We start from the raw sequence: 14204 nt of genomic DNA, 5'->3' as shown, positions 1-14204 counted from the left end.
TGGAGTACCAAGAGCCTTTCATCCACACGGCCAGAATAAAAGGGAGAAAAAGTAGAGAGAATTAGTAGAAGTATGAGGAAAGAAAGAAGGAATGGAGGGAAGGAAGGAAGGAAGAAAGAAAGAAAGGAAGAAGCAAAAAAGGAAAGGAAAGAAAGGGAGGGAGGAAGGAAGGAAGGAGGGAAAGAAGGAAAAAAGACAAAGAAAGAAGATACAGTAAAAATAAAATAAAGTATAATAAAGTTATTGAATTAAAAAATTCTTATTTAGAAAAAAAAAAGGGACGGATAGAACCTTAGGACAAATGTTGGAAGCAAAGCTATACAGACAAAATCTTACACAGAAGCATACACATACAACCTCACTAAAAGAGGTAAAGGGGGAAAAATCATAAATCTTGCTGTCAGAGACCATCTCCTCAATTTGGGATGATTCGTTGTCTAAAGGAGGGAAGGAAGGAAGGAAAGAAAGAAAGAACGAAGGTAAAGTATAATAACGTTATTAAAATTAAAATTAATTATTAAGAAAAAAATTTTTTAAAAACCATGGACGGATAGAACCCTAGGACAAATGGTGGAAGCAAGACTATACAGACAAGATCTCACACAGAAGCATACACATACACACTCACAAAAAGAGGAAAAGGGAAAAAAAAATCATAGATCTTGCTCCTAAAGTCCACTTCCTTAATTTGGGATGATTAGTTGTCTATTCAAGTATTCCACAGATGCAGGGTATATCAAGTTGATTGTGGAGCTTTAATCCGCTGCTTCTGAGGCTGCTGGGAGAGATTTCCCTTTCTCTTCTTTGTTCTCACAGCTCCCAGGGACTCAGCTTTGGATTTGGCCCTGCCTCTGCGTGTAGGTCGCTGGAGGGCGTCTGTTCTTTGCTCAGACAGGACGGGGTTAAAGGAGCCGCTGATTCGGGGGCTCTGGCGCACTCAGGCCGGCGGGGAGGGAGGGGCACGGAGTGGGGAGGGAGGGGCACGGAGTGCGGGGCGGGCCTGCGGCGGCAAAGGCCGGCGTGACTTTGCACCAGCCTGAGGCCCGCCGTGCGTTCTCCCGGGGAAGTTGCCCCTGGATCCCGGGAACCTGGCAGTGGCGGGCTGCACAGGCTCCGCGGAAGAGGAGTGTGGAGAGTGACCTGTGCTCGCACACAGGCCCCATGGTGGCGGCAGCAGCAGCCTTAGCGTCTCCCGCCCGTCTCTGGGGTCCGCGCTTTTAGCCGCGGCTCGCGCCCGTCTCTGGGGTCCGCACCGTTAGCCGCGGCTCGTGCCCGTCTCTGGAGCTCCTTTAAGCAGCGCTCTGAATCCCCTCTCCTCGCGCACCAGGAAACAATAAAGCAAGAAAAAGTCTCTTGCCTCTTCGGCAGGTGCAGACTTTTCCCCGGACTCCCTCCCAGCTAGCCGTCGTGCACTAACCCCTTCAGGCTATGTTCAAGCCGCCAACCCCAGTCCTCTCCCTGCGCTCAGTCGGAAACCGAAACCCGAGCCTCAGAGCCTCAGCTCGCAGCCCCGCCTGCCCCCGCGGGTGAGCAGACAAGCCTCTTGGGCTGGTGAGTGCCCGATCCTCTGTGCGGGTATCTCCCCGCTTTGTCCTCCGCACCCGTTGCTGTGCACTCCTCCGCGGCTTCGAAGCTCCCCCCTCTGCCTCCCGCAGTCTCCGCCCGCGAAGGGGCTTCCTAGTGTGTGGAAACTTTTCCAACTTCACAGCTCCCTCCCACTGGTGCTATTCTTTTGTCTCTATTTTTTCTTTTTTTTTTTCTTTTGCCCTACCCAGGTACGTGGGGAGTTTCTTGCCTTTTGGGAGGTCTGAGGTCTTCTGCCAGCCTTCAGTAGGTGTTCTGTAGGAGTTGTTCCACGTGTAGATGTATTTCTGGTGTATCTGTGGGGAGGAAGGTGATCTCCGCGTCTTACTCTTCCGCCATCTTCAAGGTCCCCCCCCTTATTCTTTTAATGGTTTACTTGGGGTGTTTCTTTATAAGCAGTCATGTCATCTACAGATGGAGACAGCTTTATTTCTTCCATTCTGATTTTTATGCCCTTTATTTCTTTTCTTGTCTATTGCACCGGCTAGAAGTTCCAGCACTGTGTTGAATAAGAATGGTTAGAGTGGACATCCTTGCCTTGTTCCTGGTCTTAGGAGGAAAGCATTCATTTTTTCACTATCGAGTATAATGTTAGCTGTAGGGTTTTTTATAGATCAGGAAGTTCAGGAAGTTCTCTATTCCTGTGTTTCTGAGAATATCATGAGTGAGTGTTGGATTTTGTCAGATGCTTTTTCTGCATATCTATTGATACGATCATGCACACGTTCATTTTTAGCTTGTGAAAATGATGGATTACATTGATTTTTGAATATCAAATCAACCTTGCATTTCTGAAATAAACGCTGCTTGGTTATGGTGTATAAATTTATAACTCCTTTTCCGTATTGTTGAATTCTGTTAGCGAACATTTAAAGGATTTTTGTGTCTATCTTCAGAAGCAATATTCTGTGGTTTTCTTTTCATACTTGCCTGCTTTTGGTATCAAGATAATAACTAGCTTCTTAAAATGAACTGGGAAGTGTTCCCTCCTATTCTCGGTTTTGGAAGAGATTGTGTAGAATTTGTGTTAATTCTTCTTTATATATTCTGAATAATTCTCAAATAACACTATCATGGTCTGGAGATTTGTTTTTGGAGTTTTAAAATTATGGATTCAATTTACTTAATAGTTACAGGGCAATTCAAATAATCTATTTCGTATTGGTTGAGTTGTGGTAATTAGTGGGGTTTTTTAGGAATTGGTCCATTTTGTCTAAATTGTTAAATTTATGTGTGCATAAATTCTCTTATTATCCTTTGGATGTCAGTAGGTTCTGTAGTGATACTGTTAACCCTGTTTCATTCCTGATGTTGGTAATTTGTGTCTACTTTGTCTTTTTTTTTTTTTTTTTTGGTAGGGTATGAGGGTGGGGATCATTCTTGCTAGAGGTGTGTTAATTTTATTGTTTTTTACAAAGAACTAGCTCTTTGTTTCATTGGCTTTTCTCTGTTATTTTTCTGATTTCATTGAAGTCATTCATATTTTTATTACTTCCTTTCTGCTGCTTGATGTGGGTTTGTTTTGCTCTTTTTCCAGGTTCTGCTCAGATTATTGATTTGAGACTTTTCCTCTTTTCTTGTGTGTGTGCACTTAATGCTATAAGTTTTCCTCTCATCACTGCTTTACTTGTGTCCTGCAAATTCGGATATGTTGTATTTTTATCTTTGTTCACTTTGATTTTTTTTTCCACCTTTCTCGAGATCATAGTTTGTTTATCCATTCCTCTGTTGATGGACATTTAGGTTGTTTCTGGTTTAGGGCTATTACCAAAGAATGCCGTGAGTATTCTTGTACAAGTTCTTATGTAATATAACATATGCTCTCATTTCTTTTGGATAATTTCCTAGAAGTGACTATCATAAGTGTACATATAACTTTTGAAGGAATTGCCAAACTGTTTTATTAGCAATTGATTATTGCTAATTGACCAAAATGATTATTAGCAATTTTTTGTAGCTGTAATTGATAAAAGTTGACTTGTGATTACTTAGAATTATTTTAATGATTCTTCACCATAAATAATTTGAGAAACACTGCTTGGAGAAGCCCTGGAGGGGTAGATTTAGGTAGCTACAAGAACTCTCCTTACATTGTATAAGATAAAGCAGAGTGAGTACAGATGGAGGTAGGTTGAAGGTTTTGAAAGGAGGAAAAGTACTCTGATCAGAGTACTCTGACTTTAACACTGCTGTTAATGAAATATGAGACAGGGTCATTAGCTGGGTGAGTAGAGAGCCTTTAGCAATATAAGATTGAGGAAGGAGGAAAAGATGTGAATTCATCTCAGAATGAGAACATACATTTATTAGAAAAATGTAGTAGGTTTTTCTGAGAGTTCTGAGTGCCTCTTTAAGTTTTGTGGCCATAAATTTGAAGTAAGACCTGTTTTCAAGAGTTTCTCCAATTAGTTTAGTTGTTTAGATACAGATAAATAGAAAATATTTATTTAGGTTTAATAAGGACTAAGCTTTTTCCTTGCTAATGTGAGATAGGAATGGTGGAGGGTCAAGAGGCTTTTGCAAGGGAGTGATTCTAGAGTTGTGGAACCTCAGCCAGTTAAGGAAAGGAATGAGGGGGATGGTGGATTGTGAAAAGATAGTAGGGTCAGTGGATTACAGGACCCTGTGCAGTCAAAGGATAGTTGCAGTAGGAAGACCATAGTAAGTAAAAATGTAAGGAAAGGAGATGGTGATCAAAGAGTAGGATTGTGGAAATAGTTTTCAGAGGTGGTATGATTTTTGGTGATCTACATGATCTAGTCAGAGATATAACTATAGATATAATCTAATATAACTGTAGGAGAAGGTGGCTGAGGTGGTGTTTAGGAAAAGACAGTTGAAGAAGTCAAGGAGCACAGAGGCCAAAGAGTTAAACTGATTTTCTGTATGTATGTTGGAGTTCCATTATGGCCAGCATAATGATGGAGAGAAAGACAGTCAGGTGCTAAAGGCATCAATGAATGAAGAGGGTGAGGAAAGACTTTGAGGGGGGTAGTTAACATAGCAAAGATAATGGGTGTTAAAGTCTGATCATATGATCTTCAAAGATCTGAAGTGGGGCTCAATTAATGGAGGAAGTAGTACAGTGGAGATTGATGAGGACACCCTCCCCACTTCTGAGTCCTGAAGTGCTCTGAAGAATTATGGGAGGAAAAGGTCACCATTTGAAAGGTCTCTAGGGAGAAGTATCTTCCAGGAATAGCCAAGTTTTAGCTAGAACAAGAAGAGAGAGCATTCAGAGAAATTGAAGATAGAGAGCAGTAATGGGGATGGTATCCTAGCGAACATGCATGATCCAGGAGGCTTGGACTTACTGTGCCTGAGCTAAACATGGTGTGATGGAATTAGTTAGTTATGGTAGTTTTTTGGATGAAGGTGGCAAATGAGTTAAAGTTAGAACTCAGAAAATTTAGCTAGGACATGGAACCATCAAGCTGCTTTTCAGTTTTTCAGGTCAACGTCAGACAAAGACCTCTTGATATAAAATTTATTCAGCAGCCCAGTGATTTTTGGTAGCTTGGTGGTCTCTATTTTTCTGGGATTGTAGCGGTTATATTTGTTAAATTTCTTGTCCCTTTTTGATGGACTTGGACTTCCTCATGTGTTTGGTGATTCTTAATTCTCTGTCTCCCATGACATGCCAGTTTATTCTTCTAAAAGCCTTGGACTCCATGGGTTTCCTGGCTGAACACTGTGGCTTCTTGTCCGCTTCCTTCTTTTGGGCTCATTGAACATTGTTAATTTTCAGTCACACACACAGTGTTAATTTTTTCAAACATAATATTTTATCTTTCACTTCTGCATGTTTGTTATAGGAGAGGAGATTTTGGCATGTATTCAGTTCATTATCTTGACACTGTCAAAGCTAAACTTTTAGAAAAGCAAATTGATTATAACCCAAATTTCCAACCGTAGGGAATGGGATAGAATGTGGTATATCTATATAAAAGAACATTATGCAGGTATTAAATTTTTGTTTTGCAAGGACATGGAGGTAATGAGAAACTGCTCTCGATAAATTTTTAGTGATGCCATTTGCTAAAATGTATATGCTCTATTGATGGATATAGGCTGGCATTAAAATGTAAATGTTTAAGGACCTTAAGATTTTAGGTGTTTTTTATTTGTTTTAAGTTTCTATATTTTTCATATTTTCTATATTGAATATGTCATAATATACATTTATAATGGGGAGGAAGAGGGAGTAAATTTGACTTGGAAAGAAAGGTAACTAATAAGCAAATTATATGATATGTTAACCTTATCTAATTTAACACAAAATTCTATTTTTGCAAAAAATACATTGGGTGTATGCATCTGTGTCTTGAAGAAAATCGTAACTCTGTCTTAGGTAGACCATGTATGGTTTTGATAAAAATTCCACTGGTAAGTTGCATGATCTGGTTTTTTTTAATGACTTACCCTGAATATAAACATACAGATTGAGGATTAAAATCTCAAAATACTAATTTGAAGTGCTAGTAGAAAATAATTTAATGGAAAGAAAATAGTTTATTGTGGTTTTAAACTAGTAGGGTGACATAATCTTCACCATCATTTCTATTGCTGGTTTATTGAAAGTCTGTGGTATACCATGTGACTGTTTTCAGTTTTATGATATATAGTATGTGAAATCTTCCTATAAATATTTAGAAATCTGCTGATTGGCTTTATAAATATTTCGTTTATTTAGCAAATATTTACTGAATGCTAACTATATGCTAACCACTGCCCTAGGTACTTGGAATGTATTGCTGAACAAATAAAGAGACAGGTGGTCTGGTAGGAGTAACAGTTTAATTCTAATAGGATACCTTTTAGTGAGGAAAAAAACCATGTTCTTAGGTTGTTTGCATTTTTAAAACTGTTTTACTAAAGCCTAATAAACCAGGAGAAAAAACAATCTCCAGTGCTAAACTGCTTTTGTTTTATTAGATTGAGGACCTTCAGCAGGCTTTAACAGTAAAACAAAATGAAGAGCATGATCGACAGAGGAGAATAAGTAATACCCGCAAAATGATAGAAGATTTGCAAAATGAACTGAAGACCACAGAAAACTGTGAGAACCTTCAACCCCAAATTGATGCCATTACAAATGATCTGAGACGAGTTCAAGATGAAAAGGCATTATGTGAAGGCGAGATAATTGATAAGCGTAGAGAGAGGGAAACTCTAGAGAAGGAGAAGAGGAGTAAGTTTTTTTTTTTTTTTTAACATCTTTATTGGGCTATAATTGCTTTACAATGGTGTGTTAGTTTCTGCTTTATAACAAAGTGAATCAGTCATACATAAACATATGTTCCCATATGTCTTTCCTCTTGCGTCTCCCTCCTTCCCACCCTCCCTATCCCACCCCTCCAAGGCTGTCACAAAGCACCGAGCCAATATCCCTGTGCCATGCGGCTGCTTCCCACTAGCTATCTACCTTACTACGTTTGTTAGTGTGTATATGTCCATGACTCTCTCTCGCCCTGTCACAGCTCACCCTTCCCCCTCCCCATAACCTCAAGTCCGTTCTCTAGGAGGTCTGCGTCTTTATTCCTGCCTTACCCCTAGGTTCTTCATGACATTTTTTTTTCTTAAATTCCATATATATGTGTTAGCATACGGTATTTGTCTTTTTCTTTCTGACTTACTTCACTCTGTATGACAGACTCTAGGTCTATCCACCTCATTACAAATAGCTCAATTTTGTTTCTTTTTATGGCTGAGTAATATTCCATTGTATATATGTGCCACATCTTCTTTATCCATTCATCCGATGATGGGCACTTAGGTTGTTTCCATCTCTGGGCTATTGTAAATAGACCTGCAATGAACATTTTGGTACATGACTCTTTTTGAATTTTGGTTTTCTCAGGGTATATGACTGGTAGTGGGATTGCTGGGTCATATGGTAGTTCTATTTGTAGTTTTTTAAGGAACCTCCATACTGTTCTCCATAGTGGCTGAACCAATTCACATTCCCACCAGCAGTGCAAGAGTGTTCCCTTTTCTCCACACCCTCTCCAGCATTTATTGTTTCTAGATTTTTTGATGATGGCCATTCTGACTGGTGTGAGATGATATCTCATTGTAGTTTTGATTTGCATTTCTCTAATGATTAATGGTGTTGAGCATTCTTTCATGTGTTTGTTGGCAGTCTGTATATCTTCTTTGGAGAAATGTCTGTTTAGGTCTTCTGCCCATTTTTGGATTCGGTTGTTTGTTTTTTTGTTATTGAGCTGCATGAGCTGCTTGTAAATTTTGGAGATTAATCCTTTGTCGGTTGCTTCATTTGCAAATATTTTCTCCCATTCTGAGTTTTTTTAAACTTACAGTGAAGACATGTTTATAAAATGGAGATATGTCTCTGTTGATGGGCTTTCTTCTTCCCCTGATCATGTCTCTAAATGTTCATGTCTGCTTGTTGAGGAAGCTCAGTTCAGTTCTTCCATTTTAGTGTCTTAATTACCTATATCTATTGTGTAATGATTTGCCGCAAGCAGACCGTTGTCTTATGTCAGATTTTGGCAGTTGATTTAATTCTCTAAAAATACTTTGCTTTATTTTCTTTACAGTCACTCACTTTTCTGTTTTTTCTCAGGTCAAATATAAGCTCTTCATTCTAGCCTTCATAATCTTCACTTAGCTTTGCTCCTTGAAGCCTGTCCAATTTCATCTTTTTTTTTCTTTGCTATAGACCATGTGGCTAGATCTGTAGCATTATTCAGTTAGAGGAGATCTTACATTCTGTCTGCTCAGTATATATGACTAAGGTCAGTTAGTAAAAAAATTTGTTTATATGTTTAGCAAAATGCTAGGTGTATGGTTTAAAAAAAATAATAACACTAGACAAGAAGGGTGGCCCAGTGCCTTTCCAACTTCCAGACCCACTGTCAAGAGTAAGCACTCTTAACTATTTCAGTAACTTTTTCTAATAGTCTTTCATATATCTTAATCATATTTTTATTTTACCATGTCTTGGTTAATCAACTTTAGATATCATCTTTTAATATTTTGTTGCTTCAGATGTGGATTTCAACTCATGACACCTCCCCTACCTATTACTGTAATTCCCCAAATGGGATTATTATATTAATATTAGTAATCATTAACATTTATTGATGTTTATTACCAATAGTATTCTTTTTTTGTCATTTAATATTTGTTGATAATGTTTGAATGCACATTTATAAGCTAAAAATACTGATACTCCTAACCTTTCTTTTTACTTTCCTCCCTTTAATTCTTTAATATGTACTCTGGTTTTTATAGTTTAAAGGCTGAAAACATACTTTATTGAGAACCATAATTAAGTTTTATATGGTCTGTTTATGGGTTGATTCTACTAGCTAGAAATATTAAGTATTATTTATGTTATTACAACAAGAAAACTTGCTCACAGCAGAGCCAAGTAGTGCATTATGATCTAATTTCTGTTCATTGATAATTTGTTTTTAGGATTTTAATTTACCATTTTTTAGAAACACCATTTACTTTAGCATTTCCTTAAATTGGGAAAAAAATTATCAGGCATTCTCTTGAGTTCTGAGACCTTCCATCCTCCTCCCATCTAAACTGATTGTTCTCAAGGTCTCCTTATGGTTGTTACCTAGGACTTCTCTCACACCTTTTCTGTGTTGAATAAAAAGCTATTCCTGAATTCTGTGTCTTCATTTTTCTTAAATTACTTCCTTGTTTTGTAAGAGCACATCTTCACATAACCTGCTAAGAAGAGATATTTGGGAATTAATTTGAGTCTTTGCATCCCTGAAAAATCTTTACTTCATTATCCCCTTTTTTATTTTGGTGTTATAAAAATCTAGCTTGAAAATAATTTTTCTTTCAGAATCCTGAAGGCCTGTTGCCATTGTCTTTTGATAGGAAATCTAGTGTTTTCTCATTATTTTGTATGTGACCTATTTATTTTTGGTAGTTTAAAGATCATCTTTTATCCCAGGTGTTTAGAAACTTAAGAATGATTTGTCCAGGGTGGGTCTTTTTCACTGTGTTGGGTACTTGCTGAGTGGTGTTTATAACCTTTAGATCTAAGATACTCTTTTATGTTATTAATAGATTATTTCGCTAATTAAAGTTTTCCGAGGAATAATGCTTTATTTTCCAATTTTAGGTGTGGATGATCATATTGTGCGTTTTGACAACCTTATGAATCAAAAGGAAGATAAGCTGAGACAGAGATACCGTGATACATATGATGCTGTTTTATGGCTGAGAAATAACAGAGACAAATTTAAGCAAAGAGTCTGTGAACCCATAATGCTCACGGTAAGAAATTTGTTCATCTTAGTAGTATCTGTTATTTTTATTATTGTAATCATTGTAGGTTTTGTTGTTTTAAGAATTCTTAGTCTTGTTAACACCCTGCTTTTCCATTAGTAGACTTGTGGCATCTGGTATGCTGCTGAATCCATACATGAGCTTTTTAAAGGGTCCTTGATAATAAACCTATGAACTTTTTCTTGATAGAAGTATGAAACTGGCAACTTATTGACCAAGAATCATGTGTAAACTTGGTTAGCTGGTTTCCTTCTGGCAATTGCTATTCTTCGGTTATAACAGGCAATATATTAAATGCTGCCAAAGGGGTAGAAAACTGCTATAAATAAATACAGTTGATATGGAACACCTGACAGGATAGACAACAAAATCATCTGCTACAAAAATAAAGCATTCTGAGGATTCTGAGAATGAAACCAACAATTTATTGACCTTATAGACATTTGATAAGTCTTATTAGTGATCATGAGTCATCAAGAATAGGGCAAGCTGTATTTAGTAAATCATTTAATGAAATGTGGGTGTGGATTTACTAGGAAAATTTCCATCTAAAATATTTTAAATGGTAAGTTGGGCCATGAGAAGGAATGAAAAAGTAAAACCCACATTCTTTGCTAATGACATGTTTTATACACACACACACACACACACACACACACACACACACACTTAAAACTTCAAAATGATAAAAGGATTATTTTTGCTAGATGATTTTTTTTTTTTGGAAAGAATTCACTGTAGATCCTTGTAGGATTCATGAAAAGTTCTGTATTCTGTAACTCCTGTTTATATTATGCTTTATTCAAAGCCATTTCATATAGTTTGCATTATATTAGCAAAATTAGTGTGCATAATACTGTATTCTCTTCTTGCTCAGGTATGAATCATTAGAATATTTTTGCTCGATCAAGAAGGGAATACCTATTTTGGATGCAGACATTACTGTTTTGGTTAATTAAGTAAGGATTGAAAGAAAACACAAGAAGAAATACTGTGACCCTTAGTATTATAAATTAGAATGCAAGTGTAATTTTCAACAGATTCTTATTAAAGTGCCAAACTCAAAACAATACCTCTGGACTTTATTAGATTTGTCATCCTCTTGTCACTTGATTTCCTGATAGTAGCCTATCACCAAGTCAGATTACCAGCTGGCATATATTTACTTTTTAAATTACATTTGAGTCTGAGATAAAGGGAGATACTCTGTTATCTTACCCTTCCTGGAACAACCTTTTACTTTTACTACCACCTTCTTCCAACTGTATCCTGCCCATACACTTACCTAACCCTTCAAAATCTAGTTGAAATGCATTGTACCACCTCCATAGGCCTTTAAAATGTTGCCATAGGTCTCTATTTACTAATATAAAGGGACATTTATGATATGTTAATGACTTATAAAACAGATTACAGGATAGGGTATATAGAAAGATTTCATTTTTAAAAATTGTGAAACAGGAGTCTGCCATCAACCACCAGAACATCTTGGAAAGCTACACCTCCTATGTCTACCTGTCCATGTCTTACTACTTTGTAAAGATGTGGCTCTGAAGAACTTTGCCAGATATTTTCTTCACCAATCTCATGAGGAGAAGGAGCTCGCTAAGAAGCTGATGAAGGTTCAGAACCAACAAGGGGCCAAATCTTCCTTCAGGATATCAGGAAACCAGACAATGAATGCAATGGAGTGTGTATTACACTTAGAAAAAATTGTGAATCAGTCACTACTGTAAATGCACAAACTGACCAATGACAAAAATGACCCCTACTTGTGTGACTTCTCTGAGACTCATTACCTAAACGAGCAGGTGAAATTCATCAAAAAAATAGATGACTGTGTAACCAACTTATACAAGATATGGGCCCCAGAATCTGATATGGCAGAATGTCTCTGATAAATGCACCCTGGGGGAGAGTGATAACGAGAGCTAAGTCCTATGCTGGCTTATCCATAACTATAAAAAAAGATGACTTCCTATGGTGATATTGGGATTACTTTACCCTTTCTGTAAGTTGTAGCAAACACCCACTTTATTTTTTTTTTCATTTGTACCATTCCTTACAACAAAGTATTGAATTGGCCAAAAAGTTCCTTTGAGTTTTAAGTAAAAACACATTTTTCATTTTCACCAATAACATTATTGAACAACGTATTCACCCTTTTGTTCCACTACCTTTTATCATTTTTCAGGCGACTTCATAATTCCGTCTTCCCAAAACTTTCTATCTTTTTGAGCAAAGAACTGTTCTAGGTGCCTTTTACAGTCTCCCAGGGAATTGAAAATTTTTCCATTAAGAGAATTTTGTAAAGACTGAAATAAATGGAAATCCAAAGGTGCAATGTCTGGTGAATATGGCAGATGAATCAGAACTTCCCAGCCAAGCAATAAGCATTTTTGCCTGGTCATCAAAGAAACATGTCATCTTGCATTATCCTGATGGAAGATTATGCATTTTCTGTTGACTAACTCCGGACGCTTTTCGCCAAGTGCCGCTTTCAGTTGGTTGAATTCGGGGCAGTACTTGTTGGAATTAATCGTGTGGTTTTCCGGAAGGAGCTCATAATAGAGGACTCCCTTCCAATCCCACCATATACACAACATCACCTTCTTTGGATGAAGACCGGCCTTTCGTGTGGTTGGTGGTGGTTCATTTCACTTGCCGCACAGTCTCTCCTGTTCCACATTATTGTACAGTATCCACTTTTCATGGCCCATCACAATTTTTTTAAAAAACAGAACGTTTTCATCACGTTTAAGTAGAGAATCACATGCAGAAATACGGTCAAGAAGGTTTTTTTCACTTAACTTATGTGGAACCCAAACATCAAAGCGATGAACATAACCAAGCTGATGCAAATGATTTTCAACACTTGATTTGGATACTATGAGTATGTCGGCTATCTCCTGCTTGGTATAAAGTCAGTTGTTCTCAATTAATGTCTCAATTTGATAGCTGTCAACTTCAACTGGTCTACCCGACTGTGGAGCATTGTCCAGTGAGAAATCTCCAGCAGGAAACTTCGCACACCACTTTTGACACATTCAGTCAGTCGTAGCACCTTCTCCATATGCTGCACAAATCGTTTTTTTGCATTTCAGTTGCGTTTTTACCTTTCTTAAAATAATAAAGAATAATATGCCGAAAATGTTGCTTTTTTCTTCCATCTTCAATATTAAAATGGCTACACAAAAATTCACCAATTTTGATTTTTTTTTTAAATACACGCTGATATGACAGCTGTCACAATATAGTCTAACAAAGTTGTTTTGAACAAAGTTAAAGACAACTAAGCACTAGAGCCATCTTTTGGAAAAACCAAATGAACTTTCTGGCCAACCCAATAACTTGGTACCAAAAAAATTGTGAAACAGGGGCTTCCCTGGTGGCGCAGTGGTTGAGAGTCCGCCTGCCGATGCAGGGGACACGGGTTCGTGCCCCAGTCCGGGAGGATCCCACATGCCGTGGAGTGGCTGGGCCCGTGAGCCATGGCTGCTGAGCCTGCACGTCGGGAGCCTGTGCTCTGCAACGGGAGAGGCCACAACAGTGAGAGGCCCACGTAACGCAAAAATAAAAAAAAAAGTGAAACAGTAGACATCTAATGTTTGTAGTGTTTATGTCTGGGTGATGGTATTTTATATGGCTTTGATTTTTTTCATTTGTTTGCTTGTTTTTTTAGTTTTCCCATCTTTCTATACTGATCAATATTCTGTAATTTAAAATAATACCAACATTTATGTGACAAGCAGTGTACTAATTTTTTTTGTTGTATTATTTCTTTTAATCCACATTTAGTCCCTTGAGATATAGACTGTTTTACTCTACCCATTTTAGGATGAAGTAACTAAAGCTTTCAGAGATTTAGGTGGTACTTGATTAAGGTCATACATAGGAATGGAAGTGACATCTGTCTGATCCCAGAGCCCTAGATCTTGAACTATCTTAGTATCTTCCATAGCACTGAGCCTCAAGTGCAAAAATGTCTAACTAGTTAGTATTTTTTGAGTGAGTAATTAAGTTTATGCTCTAGTAGTACAAACCTAGGGTTTCTCTTGAAAGCACCAATAGTTATAATTAATCCATAGCAAGTTTTTTCATTAGTTTCATAAAGTTTTATTTAGGCCTTTGTATTTTTATACTAATTAGTTTTTGCCATGGATAGCATGAATTCCTCTTAAAGATTAAGAAGAAAAATATTAAAAGTTTGGGGACAGATGAGAAATGTTTATACTCAGGTTACAATCTAACCCTATTTCAAATGTTTTCAGTGAGTTGGCCAGAAGGGAACTTTTTATTTCTTAGATGGTATCAAAATCAATATGCATTAGGTGCTGTTA

The 14204-nt window shown here is 37.4% G+C and overlaps 1 protein-coding gene and 1 pseudogene across 2 annotated transcripts in view; both read left to right on the top strand.

Moving 5' to 3' along the window:
• Positions 1-14204, top strand: part of SMC5 (structural maintenance of chromosomes 5) — a 113962-nt gene that overhangs the window by 57475 nt on the left and 42283 nt on the right. Inside the window, exons 9-10 of the mRNA XM_082843118.1 lie at positions 6520-6775; positions 9698-9852. Of these exons, the coding sequence (XP_082699244.1) occupies positions 6520-6775; positions 9698-9852 (411 nt within the window). The remainder of the gene's footprint in view (positions 1-6519; positions 6776-9697; positions 9853-14204) is intronic.
• LOC309964573 (ferritin heavy chain-like) lies at positions 10442-11911 on the top strand (annotated as a pseudogene). The gene is made up of 2 exons: positions 10442-10459; positions 11326-11911. The product of its transcript is annotated as a ferritin heavy chain-like (transcript).

Source organism: Leucopleurus acutus, assembly GCF_964270905.1.
Source record: "Leucopleurus acutus genome assembly, chromosome: 7".
Lineage (NCBI taxonomy): Eukaryota > Metazoa > Chordata > Mammalia > Artiodactyla > Delphinidae > Leucopleurus > Leucopleurus acutus.
This window is presented reverse-complemented; position numbering and strand designations above follow the sequence as displayed.